The 13,898-nt window shown below is 45.7% G+C and overlaps 4 protein-coding genes across 4 annotated transcripts; 2 read left to right on the top strand and 2 right to left on the bottom strand.

Moving 5' to 3' along the window:
* Positions 1-2,176: 2,176 nt before the first annotated feature.
* On the bottom strand, positions 2,177-3,221 carry PtA15_4A23 (uncharacterized protein; the record flags this gene model as incomplete). Its single annotated transcript, XM_053168103.1, has 2 exons — positions 2,177-2,934; positions 3,047-3,221. The coding sequence occupies 2 exons, from the start codon at positions 3,219-3,221 to the stop codon at positions 2,177-2,179; spliced, it is 933 nt and encodes a 310-aa protein (XP_053019130.1).
* An 87-nt stretch (positions 3,222-3,308) lies between these two features.
* PtA15_4A22 (uncharacterized protein) lies at positions 3,309-4,601 on the bottom strand (the record flags this gene model as incomplete). The annotated part of the gene is made up of 6 exons (XM_053168092.1): positions 3,309-3,463; positions 3,567-3,716; positions 3,822-3,923; positions 4,091-4,243; positions 4,306-4,416; positions 4,520-4,601. The coding sequence occupies 6 exons, from the start codon at positions 4,599-4,601 to the stop codon at positions 3,309-3,311; spliced, it is 753 nt and encodes a 250-aa protein (XP_053019129.1).
* A 3,316-nt stretch (positions 4,602-7,917) lies between these two features.
* Positions 7,918-8,562, top strand: PtA15_4A21 (uncharacterized protein; the record flags this gene model as incomplete). The annotated part of the gene is made up of 4 exons (XM_053168082.1): positions 7,918-7,946; positions 8,022-8,093; positions 8,209-8,429; positions 8,525-8,562. The coding sequence occupies 4 exons, from the start codon at positions 7,918-7,920 to the stop codon at positions 8,560-8,562; spliced, it is 360 nt and encodes a 119-aa protein (XP_053019128.1).
* A 3,481-nt stretch (positions 8,563-12,043) lies between these two features.
* Positions 12,044-12,958, top strand: PtA15_4A20 (uncharacterized protein; the record flags this gene model as incomplete). Its single annotated transcript, XM_053168071.1, has 2 exons — positions 12,044-12,060; positions 12,133-12,958. 2 exons carry the CDS (start codon positions 12,044-12,046, stop codon positions 12,956-12,958), a joined length of 843 nt encoding a protein of 280 aa, XP_053019127.1.
* Positions 12,959-13,898: the final 940 nt, after the last annotated feature.

Below are 13,898 nucleotides of genomic sequence, written 5' to 3'. Positions count from 1 at the left end.
AGCAACAACTTAAGGTATGGCCTCAGGCAAAATTCCCGGCTGGCTTCCAGTCGGGGGGTTGTCTCACCCCCATCCGCTGTTGCAGTTGCGCAGTTTGATGGGGGATATTTGTGGGCCCCCCTTGTGCTTAACGGCTGGGGGTCTTCCTCCCACCGTTTTTTAACCCTGCTAGACAGGGATGGACGGTGGGCCACGGGTCATCAGCTTGTTGACGTTGGGTGGCTGGGTGCGGGCTTGATCCTTACTGTGTGGCCTTATTGTTGTGGAAAGTTTATGTTGTTGAGCATGGTGGAGCTCGGATGGTTGTATGGAAATATGTAAAAAGGGGAAACCTTTAATTTTTTCTTTTTTGTATTTTTGTTCAAAATGTAGGAGGAACCCTTGATTTTTTTTGTAGGAATCTCATGCTTTAATATACTTGGATTTATACTCCCTCTTGATGACCAGTTGGAACCTGTCATTGAGAGACTTCATACCCTTTCTCAATGACTGGTCAAACCGTTCATCAAGGGCATTTGCACATACTCTTTCTTGATGACCAGTGTGAGACTCCAAAAGTGGGTTGCACCCCTTTTGGGCGAATTTAGAGAAGTGTGGATGGGGAAACCCCTACCTCTCTGAAAATCACACTGACAATACACAGGGACTCCATACTTGCCATACTGCTTTCCGCCACGATTATGCACGGCAGAATGCAGTATGGATTCTCAGTCCTTGTACTTGTTTTACACACTGTGAAAAAAACTCAAGAAACTGGTGCCAGTTGACATGCAATATTAAAAAGACTCCTTTGTAATATTGCATGTCAACTGGCACCAGTTTCTTGAGTTTTTTTCAGAGTGACAGGTATGCAAGCTACTGGAAGGGGTCCAGATGGCCTAGCAGTAACCATCACCCACGGAAGCTTGGTGTCTCCCCTGCAACAACATAATATAATCACTTCAAAGAGAGTGATGAGTCCGGTGTTTGAATCCCGGTGGACCCAACCCCTGGACCCAACCCCTGGCCGCTACCACTTCCGCGCTTGGACAACTACACACCACCCATTCAACCTTCAACCCACTTATTAGTTGTCCACTTTATATGTATAAAAACTCTTCAATTTAAATACCCGTTACCCAATTGAATCAACCTGAAAAATGGTTGCACCCCATCCACCCCACAAAAACCCACCTCACAACTCATTGTCCCTAGTTGTTAAGATTACCACATCCTCTACAGAACTTGGCCCCATAGAAACAAGTACTGGAAAAAACAAACTACAAACATAAAAAACAAATATACTTGGAGGTAGATATCATGATATTCATAGTGTGCAATGCCAAAGGCAAAATTACACTTAAAAAGCTACTGGAAGATTTGTCCACGTATGCATCTGTACAGCTCAAGGAGCGCTGAAAATACATAAGTTTGAAGAGTTATGGAGCGTGAATGGTTTGACTTCCAGGAGTCTGTGTAGTGGGAAAAGATGGAGAAAGGTGAGACGAGTCTCCTGGTCCACAGGGCAGACGTGGGGCCCTTTGGGAACATGGTCTAAATTCAAAAGGCGCAAAATCCCCACCAAATAATTTTGGAAGATTGGAATCTCTCAGGCCAAAATGGGGACATTATATAGTTTATGATTGTTTTATTCTTTTCTTTATTTCATGCTTTACAATAAAATCACGCGTTTACATCATCATACTCGTGAGGAAGAGACTAACATAAAAACCTCTTGCGCGCGTCCCTCATAATCACCAAAAACAAAACTCAAATCAAATAATCCCTGCGTCATCGCAGGTGTGTTGCTGTCTTGTCGGAGAAGTCGTCGTCATTGTTCTTACAGGATTCAAACATTGTCATCTCAGGTGTGTTGCTGTCTTGTCGGAGAAGTCGTCGTCATTGTTCTTACAGGATTCAAACATTGTCATCTCAGGTGCACTTCGTATCATCCTAAAATTTACAGCCTTGGTCATCTTTAGTTGGCTATCAGATATTACTCCGATGAAAGTTTCCGGACCACTATTATTTATCCTCACCACTCGCTTTACCACCTTGTCTGCCTCGTTGGAAAAGATTACTTCATTGACATTGCTAACTGCTCTAGAGTAAGCTTGGGGAATGTTATGCCACGCCTCGTCATAGTGTCAGAATATGCAAGCCGACTGCGTTCTACTTCGAGAATCCATTGCTGCAATCAAGCATGCTCTTCAAGATAATATGTGTCAGGCATGGTCTTCAAGCTCCGAATCAATCTCAAGTTGATGATGAACAGTAGATTAGCGAATTTCAAGGCATTGCGGTTGATAATACTGGTCGTATCCACTCCAGAATGTTGGCTTTGATGGTCGGATTCCTCTATTTCTGAAGCGAGCTCCCTGGCAAAATTCGAAATTCTTGATTGCTCTTCCAGCTGCGACTCCTGATGCCAATCTTCCATAGCGTAGGTTGTGCCTCCATAAATCCATCCCCATACCGTGTCGTCGTACTTTGCATAAAATGAGTGACGCATTTTCTCTTCCGTAAGCAACCCAGCCTTTAGTGGTTCGGTCTTCTCTTTTGCAGGAACTCTTGTCAGTGGGGGTTTTCGTTTTTTGGGGCTGGTTTTCGTTTTTCCAGTTAGATCTTGAACAATCTTTTCCTTGGCTTTAAGGTTGGAAAAATTGTTGGTAACTCTAAGCTCGGTCTCCTCTGAGTTTTTCTTGCCCCATTTGATGTTCTTATTTTGCTTAGTGAGAGCTTCGGCAGCTTCTTCCTTACCTTTAGTCGTAGAAACCTGCTTGTTCCCTATGACGCGCTCCCAATTTTTGAAGGTGGTTTTGGGGTAGGTCTTCCGGTAAATCTCGGACAGTGCTTTTTGGCGTGTAAGTGGCTTTTTTCTATTGGTGCGCTTCCCTTTCACAATGGGTTGGAAAGGATACCAAGCCGTGGCAGCACGCGAAGAACTCTCGGGAGCTTGAAGAAATCAAAGTTCAACAAAATCAATACACCCAGACAATCTCAGTTTTTATCCAAGAACAATGATCAAATCAAACCACGGCGAAAATGATGGCATGGCAAGACTAACGAGGGGTAGCCTCGTGATCCTCATTTGCAATTATCGATTCACTCGTAACATCAGCCTCTGTTGCTGATGCAGCCGATGAAATATGTTGCCTTTCCTGCCAGGCTGCTTCACGATCCAAATTCAATTCCCGATCTACCTGAGCTACCGGAGGTGCGTGTTCTATAGAATCTTCCATCTTGTGTTAGTTGCCATCCTGACTGTTTACTATAGCTAGCTACCCGAAGATTAACAGAAAAAAAATAGAAGGTGCCGTTCTGTGATACTAACGCGGATTGTTTCCATGGTCTTTCTCGAGAGATAACCACCCGGCCATAGTTTTTTTTGCCCCTTCAGGATCACTAGACACGAAATTTTGTTGTTCACGAGCGGCTGCGGGGTAGTCCGAAAGTGAGCTCAGAGTTGGCGGAGGTTTACGGTCTACAAGTTGAGGGCGCAATTCTTAGTTTTTATGCAGAATGGGCATTGAGAAGAATTTGAGGTTGTTGAGCCCCTATGGGACAATAAGTGCCTTGTTACTAACTAGCAGTTTCCACATGGTCCTTCTGGCGAAGCATCCAGCTGCTCATAGTTTCAGCCCCCCTTTCCGTTTCACTTGATATAAAGTGCTGTTTTTTCCTAGTGGGTTGCGGATCATCTGTAGACAAACTGAGGTCTAGCTGAGATTCAAGAACTGAAAAAAAAAAGGTCGTTCAGGTTAGTTTTCATACTGATTGGCCACTGTATGCCTTTGATCAACGGCATGTTCTCAAGCGCAAAAAACAACATCAATACTGACACGGACGTTTCCCATTTTCATTCTGGGGAAATGTTGATCCGATCATAGTGTTGGCCGACCTTTCTGGTTCACCAAGTTTAGGTTGCTGGTTTTTCCCAAAGGCTTCCGGATGATTCAGAGATAAGCTTAGATCTAGCTTGGGTTCAAAAACTAAAGAATTCCGCCGCTCTGGTCGGTTTTTCTATTCCTCAAATCTTGGTAAAATTCGGACATGGCTATGCCTCCGAAAGCCAACTTGAGGAATCAAGGAAAGATTTCGCAAGACTGACTTGGGGCATTTCCATGAGTGCTTTCTGGAGATATCCATTCCCCCGTTTCTCCAGTGATGATTCCTGGTGAAGTAGAAATAAACTTCTTTTGTTTCTTGAGAGTTTCCGGATCATGTCTTAAAGTCAAGCTTAGATCCAGTTGACGTCCAGAGTCTGTAAAATTTCGCGGCTCTTCTCAGTTTCCGACCCATGAATCAGGTTTTAATTTTGCTTACCGTCCTCGCTAGTACCCTGAGAATAAAGCCGACTCTCTCTCCGATCATCGCGTCGCTCCTGGGGTGGCACATGCGGCAGAAAATTGAAAAAAATCGGCTTGCCCGAAATTCCTGCAAAGAATTTAAGACGTTTTACGCCTGAGCCAATTAGATACGAATAAAACTTTTGAATTCTTCTAATGCGCTCTGCCGTGCGCCAAGCGAAACCACTTACCCAAGAATTCATGTTCCTTCCCTTGGGTGGTCGATGATGAGCCGCGATGACAACCTCGGTCGACTTCCAAGTTACTACGCATGGGTGCCAATAGGCCGCGCTCTGGGGATTTGTTGTCTAGCAGTAATATTTAAAAGAAAGACCAAGCATCATCTCGCATAATGGTGAGAAACATCTCAACCTGTGGATCGAAGCGAAATTATTGGCGTATAAAATGATTGTATCCGAGAAGAGAGTTAGACCTACAGTTTTCTAGCTCAGGGTCGAGCACTTCACTTCGCGAGAGACTCAGATCTAGTCGAACTGATGTCTCTCGCGGGTGTTGGGTCGGTCTGCAGTGAGTTGAGCCTCAGTAAGCTGAATTTGTATCACTTCTGAAAAAAGGATAGAATTTGCTCAACAAATGCCATAGCTCTGCTTGACTTGCATGATCAAAGAGATCACCTGGCCCAGAACCCGAGAAAGCTCCTTGCGCGTAAGATAGGAAGACGAGCGGGGTTCGCCACAGGTATTTCATGATGAATGATTCCCGAAGAGTCAATGTCTGCGAGAAGAGGCGTGATCAGGACAAGGATTTTGTTCGGGCCGGTTGGTGGTGCTCAAATTTACCGGGCACAATTTGCTTTGTATGTTAGTTAAAATAATTATTTCTGCAACTTATAACACGCTTGGAGGCATTCTTCTCCATGTGAAGTTTCAATCATTACAGTTCAAGATTTCACCTTCAAGGTGGTGATGTTGTCTCGACCCATCTTGGTGATCCAACCGAACCCTCCGCGAAACTTGGCACCAATATGCATGGGTCGGACCCACTCAACGGGGAAACTGGTGAGAGGGGGGTGTACTCGCCCGCCCTTCAGGTTTCCTGGGGACCGCGACGGAATACGTGATCACTGGTGCTACACGGCGGGGGTGCTTCCTGGCCCGCCGGTTTGTGGAGACGACGGGATCACTGGATACGTGAAACCCACGTGGAATTCACTGCTCCCCCCGTCGTCTCCACCCTCCCGTGGAAAATGCGTGGAGACAACGGGAAAGCCCGTCGTCTCCCGAGCTTAACTAAGCCTCTCGATCGGAGGGTCGGGGGGGCCCGACCCCGCGTCCCGAAGGGACGCTCTCCGAAGGAGAGGCTTACTTGTGAAGTCGGACCCGCGGCCTGAGGACAGTCAAATTTTGGCAGAGAAATGATGAAAAATAAACTCAGCACAAAGTTAAAAATAAATAAATGAACTCTCTTCAATGCCTTTTGGCACAGTTGTAGCTGCCCATCTTGAGCATCTGCTGGATTTTTTTGGGGGAAATTCGGCCATAAATGGCCTGCTCAGCAGCTATTTTTGCAAGGGCACTTACACATTTGGGAAATTAGATTTTGATGACCCGCCGGATTCCACTCTTGTCGGATCAGGGAGAGTCCCACGGCTCTTGAAGTATTAAATTGTATTTTTAATGAAATATGTACATATTTGCAATTGGTGGCGCTTATGGCTTATAATGTATGCATTTTGCTATTTATGCCATAAGGAGCGGATCGATCCAAGAGTTTATCTGGGCCTGCATTGGGCGGATCACTCCAATGCCCAATACTTATCCATCCCCACAGTTTCCTAATGCTATGGAAATGTGGAGCTTTGAGGGCCGTACATATACCAAAAAATCACAGACTTTTCAATGGTCTGGGAGGCGTGACCAGAATCAGAGCGCTTGTGGGTGATTTGGGGGTTGTAATGCCCTCCCCAGCCAAATGGCTGGTTGCGCTCACGCAAGATTTGGGACATTATATTCAAGTCCCTCCTTCGGAGGCGCTTTGCGCCTCCTTGGAGGGAGGGGACTTGTGTTAAGTTTGGTTGTCTCCACCCGCCTGGGATTTCCACGTCAAGAATGACGAGGATTCCCCGGCCACTGGTGGAATCGCAGTGGAGCCCACAAGCACACAACATGCAGGGGCAGCCGTGGATTCCTCGTTGTTCTCAACAACAGGGAACCCACGGCTGCCCCTGCATTGCCTGTGGAACCAACAAGAATGCAGCTCACCGGGAGATTAGGGCTAATTTGATGACAACCGCTGTGGTCATTATTCCTGTGTTTGTAGGAGAAAAATTCAAACTTTTATGTGTACTCACAAAACGCCTCAAGATACAGCCAAATGGATATCAGAAATGGAATCTAGGACCAAAATAACCCCTAGTCACCCACTGAAACCACCCTCATATCTCTACCGGATCAGAAGATACGCAAATCACCCCTTTCACGCACCAGTCCGAGTGGGTTCACACACAGACTCAACTCTTGGCTACCATACTTGGCATAATGCATATGGCACATGAATTACTTTTCTTCCTTCTTTTTATCAGTCCTCACCTCCTATTTTCTCTTGCATATGTTTGTTTCTCATTTGCATACCTATGGTCTTGGAAAATCCTTGTATGAATATATATGATCTTGTTTGCATATCAGAGGGACGCATTGTAGATAGTCTAGCTAAATTCCCTCAGTTGTACTTTCCCACCAGCCAAATTCCCTCAAAGCTGCTCCCCTGGAGCTAAATTCCCTCATCATTGTCTATATAAGGAGGCCTCTGCCTGCCAGTTGTTTTCTCCTCATCCCATCAGGGGACATTCCCCCTCAGATCCTCAGGCCATCCGGCAGTATATATTCCCTACTCACTTATCACCACTCATATTATCATCTATCCATATCACGGTTATCAGTTCATATCACCACTCAGTTTCACATACCTTTCACACTCTATTTTAAATTTATATCACCACTCAGTCACACGCCTTTCACCAGTAACCAGTCCCCGGTTCCACTCCTGGTTGAGCTTAACTCCCTCTCATCCTCATCACTCCTCACTTTCTGAAATTATATAACCCCAGGACAAGGACCTAGGTTCAAGCCCCACTCGAGACATCAAGTCACCGTCACCTATCTCATACATCAGTAACCCCATCAACCTCAGACATTGACAACAATCCTCTTATATATCTCATCTTCGAACATATCCTATCACAAAATAAATTGCCAAGCTTACCTTGGTGGTCTTGTTTTCTGATATACAGAAAGGCAGAGCTTGCACCTCACCCATACCTTTCGCCATTCAGCAAAAGGGTCTCACGACACCTTTTGAGTCTTACACCGCCGCGGCTCAAACTCCTGGTCCGGCTTGATTACTCCAGGGCAACAAGGGACTTGTGCCAGCGACAGCAGTTCTACATCACCTTGAACAAAAAGAAGCTCAAGCGAGGAAGAGCATCCAACCTGCAATAAGGTCTTCTCCCAGACTAACCCCCACCGCAAGCTCTGCCAGTATCTTGTTGATTCCCATGAGCATCTAGAACACCCCGGAAAATTTCTTGAACACAACCTCCCTGACTTCACGGGTAGGGACTGGAACAAGCATGCATTTACAATCAACATCAGAGAGTAGGTCAAAGATGTTTTTCTCCTGAGATTTGGTCAACTTTGGTTCCAGTTGTTCATGTCTGAATTGTTGTGTATCCAGGCCTGTGGGATTGGGTAAAACGGCTTTGACGTTAGCACTCTGCAAGAAATTGAGAGATAGATATAACCTGGGGTAAGCGGTCTCTATAAACAAGAGCTTGAGTTCAACTAAGTAAGAGCTTTAATAACAAAAGAATCAAAGACAGTAGAATTGATGATGTTTTCAAACTTTTTCTGCCACTAAATAGGGTCCTAACCAACAATATCTTCATCCCCAAAGATCAAGACTTCCTTCAGACCCATAACGCTCTTCCAAACCCCTCCCAAATTGTTGTGATTGAGACCAGTGGTTGTCCTCATGCAGCGATCAGGGAGGACGTCTCTGCAAACTTGGCAGCTCTTGAGAAGTTACAGACCGAGTACAAATGTGAATTATTGCTTGTTGAGAGCGGGGGTGATAACTTAGCAGGTTAGTCTGTCTGTACCTTCTTTTTGCTGATCTAAAATATCTACGCAGTGGTTCTTGATTGCTGAAATAGAATCTGCAATCGACTCAATTTTCAGCCAACTACTCCAGGGAGCTTGCCAATTATATCATTTAAGTCATAGATGTAGCTGGTGGAGACAAAATTCCTAGTTAAGCTCTTTCTTTCTTGACAATTTTATGTCCATATTCTGGAATAGTCTTACAAGCTTCGCTCAATCATCAACAATATTCATTTTGGACTCCCTAACCTGTTTTCTTTTCCTTGAATGCGTTCAGAGCAGCTCTGCACAACAAGATCGGCCAGGAGGTTGTCCAAGGGTTACTTGGCCTCTGAGCCACCTCTCGTCCCAAGCACTTTTTGTCTGACGAATACAACAGCAATCATCGGACAACAAGCGAGAATAGCAGAAGACAGACGCCAAGCACGCCGGAGATTGTGCCGGGTACTCCCACCCGCGGTCATCATTGCGGTGTCAACTGGTTGATCGTTGCCCTTGCTGATGTCTCTTGAGGAGTCTGGTGGACTGGTGGTGATTGTCGAGATTTGGCAATGATTGCCTTATTTTCTTGGCTCTATTTTTATTCTCTCTCCTGTTGTAAAATAGGATCTATTGCTGTTTTTCTTTTTTAAATCCATGGAATGCAGCATATGCTACCCTGTACTCCAGATGAATATGAATTGCTGCACAACAATCCAGTTTTTATAGCTGGTGTCTGGATTGCCTCTCGTGGGCTCGACCCGCCCGTGGGTATCATGGCAAATCCACGGGGAGTCCACGGTTGAAGGACCCGTGATCCACACATGGGCCCGACCTTCACGTCGTGATCACAGGGAATCCACAGGGATTCCACGGGGAGCCAAAATCTGCCGTGGAATCCACAGGTGATCCTCCCGGTGGTGACCCCGTGATTCCCTGGACCTCCAGCCGCTGGTCCAACCTCGCGCGCGGCTACCACGTGGAGTCCTTGTGGATTCCGCGTGATTTCCCCGGGTGTACAATATGTGTATGCTGTAGGAATACGGCTCCAGACCCGCACCCGCAGCAACCGTCAAGAAAGCTTGCGCGGTCAACCAGAACCACAGACACAGCTGCAATGAAAGGTAAGCCCCCTTTTGCAGTCCAGACCCCGAGACCCAGAACCCTAAGCTGAAAGTATCGCTCCAACGATCACAGCCGCGGAAGCACAAGCTAGAACCTTACTGGTCAATGCCAAGCAAAAGAACAGCCCCAGAACCTTAACGCTCGCGGAACGACTCGGATCCCAAACCCAGCAAGATCTGCTCGGCAGAATCTCAGAAGCTGCTCTGGAAGGATCAACCATCCACCAAGACATAACAGACTTGTTCCGGCAAGACAAAACGAGACTACTCCGATAGAATGGTTTTGCCCTTGTGCCATCGCAGTCCTCACACTTATTGTTCAAGACCATCCCCAGCCTCGGCTCTCCTCAGCTACCAGAAGCAGGCACATCTCGCCCTGCTTTCAGGTGCATTTTCACCTCCCAGACCCCACTCTGTTACTCTTCCTTTCTCTAGACTATTTGTAACAGAGTATCTAATTAGAAATGAATGAATTTCAGTTGTTCTAAATCTTTTATATGTATCAGGCCGGCCGGGACAGATTCCAATGCGGCATACAATTAAGAAGTTGAACTGAATTGCACCATATGACACGAGCTTTAGCCTACCGGGGGGCAGGGGCACCAATGAGACTTCTCGTGATCAAGGGTTGCTATGAGACAGAAACACTGCGGTTCTCTCACTGAGCTTCTCGGACGTGGGTCCCGTTTACTCCGTTACATTGCACTGAGAAAGATTTCTCTTGATTGACATATACATACAGCCTCTGTTGACCCATTGACCAGGAGGGCTCTCGGCCAGTGAGGTTGATCTTGGTTCATGAGATTAGGCCGCCTCTGTCAATCGGGAGGGATCACTCCCGGTGAGTGAGGCTGTGCACACTGGCCGGGACGAATTTGTTCCGATGAGTGAGGTGGTATGTTTGCTGATCGAGTGACAGGTGACTCCGGCCGACGAAAAACGCGGCTTTTGGCCCGCTACAAAAGTGGGTACTCTTTGACCGCTATAAAGCTGACATGGCGCGCTTGCCGCTGCACAGGCGCTAAAAAAGCGCGTGACAGAGATGAGAAAACGGCAGCTCATCCCAAAAAGCGGAGGCATGAATTAGTAGATATTGTATGATTTCCTTCCTATTTGTGTTCGGAAGTCATCACTTCTTCTGAGCTCCGGCGGCAAATGGGCCGCCAAACCCGCTACGCTTTCTGCAGCGAAGTGCATACACCGTAAAATTGTCCCCGTCGAGATCTGCCAGGTGCCCAAAATCAATATAATCAATATAGAGCCTGGATTTCCCTGCAAAAATATAGACTGTTTTGGGTCCATATTGACACCTGTGAGGGTCCCAATGCTGGCAAAAATCAATGGAGGACTTCCCATTGCAATCTGGGAGCAATCTGAGAGCCTCCCAGAGTCTCAAAGCCTAAATTTCCCTGCAAAATTTGGCTCAGATCTGGGTCTGGAAGGGGTTCCCAGATTGACGGGAAGTCCTCCAATAGGCTTAACTACCAAAAACATTTAGAGCCTCCTTCACTATATCCAGCACAATCAAGTCCTCCATGGGTTGCAGGCTTCTCATAATAGGGGGGTTCATGTTAGCCTGATTTCAAAATCAGTCTAAAAACCTTGCTAAAAATTGATGTCTGCTCATGCAGGTCTATGCAAGGATATTCTAGAAAATGAATAGAGTTCTCAGCAAGACCTCCCCTGTAAAGGCCTTGCTGAAGGGAATGCTTATGCAGTATTTTTTTAAGTTTATGCAGGAAGGGTGCATGAGATTTGAAACCATCTGTGACCAGCAGCTGAAATCAGGCTAAGAGCATTCGCATTGGTCGGGTTAAATTGCCGGGTTAAGGCGAGTTAACCCAACCAAACCTGATTGGCCACTTGCATTGGTGCCGGGTTAACATTGGGTTAACAAACAAGAAGTTTGATTTCAGGTTTGTGGTCGCTACATTTAGCAACTGCTAACCTGAAATGGTTTGCTAGCCCAGGTTCCACCAGGTTTGATTCGGGGGACATTCAAATCATCTCCAACTTTGTCAACACCCACCAGTGCCACCAGCACAATTACTAAACACTGCAAAAAAAACTGTGTCAACTGTGAGCAGTTGACATGCGGTAACTCTGAGGAAGCTTGTGGTGTTACACCAGCCTTACTCAAGGTTTGATTCAACCCAAGCTTTCATGCACAGTCACTGTGCACCTTGCACAGTGACTGTGCCAACAAAGACACTTGTGCATTCAGGTGGAGTTACAATGGCAGCTTGGCTTGAGTATCCTGCATGTCAACTGCAAGCAGTTGACCAAGTTTTTTTTGCAGTGTAAACCAAAGCGGACTTGCGCAAGCAACTTCACCCCCATCGAAGATGAACAACTGGCCCGTAGCTGGATTGAGATCTCAAAGGACATTATAACCAATAACTTCGGACCATTGGATCCTTCTGGGTATGAGTACAAGAAACATTTGAAGGCCTCTCAGGCACGCATAAGGAGTTTGCCACTTTATCAAATTGGTATGTTTTTTAGTTGCATGTCTGTCTTCTGACTTCATACCTCAAAATGAGCTGAAATGATCTGATTTTATTTTTATTTTTTTCTATTTAGGTGGGACTTGCTTCGAAAATCAACCGCGAAGTTTTCAGCCCATTACAACAAGGCCAAAGACCATCCTCCCTCTGGATCTGCCCCTGCCAACTATGTGAAGATAGCTAAAAAGGCCTACTACAAGGAAACACAAAAGGTCTTTTTGTACGACGCAGCTTGGTCAATTCTGTACCCGCATGAGAAGTGGAGGGACGCCAGCAGTATCCGGAAAAAGAAAACTCAGCCAACTCCAAACACTGCAGAAAGCACTCCACAGACCTCCAATTCCACGCAATTGCCGCACCCCTTGATTGAAGAGACCAGTAACCTCCCAAACAAAGAGAGTGAACCAACTGAGGTTTGTCCGATTGGAATCAAAAGTGCTAAACGCAAAGAAGCCAAGCTTGAAATTGCCCACAAGAAGGTTAAGCTTCTTGAAAAGAACTCGGTCGAGGGCTCCAAACGAATTGCCCAGTTTGATCGAGCCAATCAACTCCAAGAAGAGACAAATCACATTCAGCAGGAGCGCGCGGACGGCTTACATGTGCAAATTGAGATGACCATCATGGACAAGGACCTCAGTAAGCTCGACGAATACACTCAAGAATACTACCTTGAAAAAAAGAATAAGATCATTCAAGACATGCGAAGAAACAAAGCTGCCAATCAAGCTCGACAGGATGCTGCCAATCAAGCTCAATCAAACTCGCAAGCCAATCAACAAGCATACAAAGAAGATAACAAAGACCAATATGATGAAGAGGAAGATGAAGACACTTTACCTTCCCCATCTTCTCTTTTTCCTGTATCAGATCCAACTCTCAACCCCAGCTTGGATTTCTTGTAGTTTCTTTCTTATCTAGCCCTGCAGCATTAACTTCACTGAGTCCGGCGCATAGCGGCCGGCGTAAGCAAAGGATAAGTCCCTCTGGATTGTATTGCGAAGTTTTCCTGTGCTGTTATCTTCACTAAGCCGCCGGCACATAGCGGCCGGTGTAAGCAAAGAATAATTTTCTCTGGTGTGTATTGTGAAGTGTCCCTGTGCCGTTATCTTCACTCAGCCGCCGGAGCATAGCGGCCGGCGTAAGCAAATAAAGTTTTCTCTGGAGTGTGTTGCAAAGTGTGAACATGCAATCTCATGTCTTGCTCCCAATCTGAGGTTACATTGGTAGAAACTGAAGCATCACCAGGGGGGAATATGTTGCACTTTCTACAGAGTGCCATACTGTGATTTCTTTCTGTAACATTTCCAGAAGTCAACTGCTTGTGCATGTGTAAGTCAAGCCCAAATAATGTTCATCTGCTGTTGAACTCATAATTAAGTCTTCTCTAACAAATAAATAAGCTACCAGGAAAGTATGGGGAATATTTGACTTCAATTGAACCAACAATGTCAAAACTACTAGAAGATAGGAGAGGAAAGGTAACAGAAATTCAATTTATATAAACAACACAAACTAATGTATCATTCTCCAGAAAACTCTCAATCTGCTTTTTCAAGCCACAAATAACTTTCTGAGGATCACATTCCTCCTTGAAATAAGCAGTTACAGCACCCACCATCAAATTCCTCACTTAGTGGGAAAATCTAAGTCAGTTATGTGTGGTATTAGGAGGGCATCCAAGCAGCGTTTTATGGCATCATCATGAGAGCCAAAGAAAAAGAACTCCCACTTTTTGCTTAATTCAAGAAATATTTGTAAATCACAGAAGAAAAAGTGTCCCCCAATGATGTCAAAGTGATCATTTGGTAGTCCAACAGTGGGCCTCTATGATACACTACGCTA

The sequence above is a fragment of the Puccinia triticina genome, chromosome 4A, assembly GCF_026914185.1.
Source record: "Puccinia triticina chromosome 4A, complete sequence".
Lineage (NCBI taxonomy): Eukaryota > Fungi > Basidiomycota > Pucciniomycetes > Pucciniales > Pucciniaceae > Puccinia > Puccinia triticina.
The sequence above is the reverse complement of the archived record's forward strand: the minus strand, read 5'-3'. Positions and strand labels throughout refer to the sequence as shown.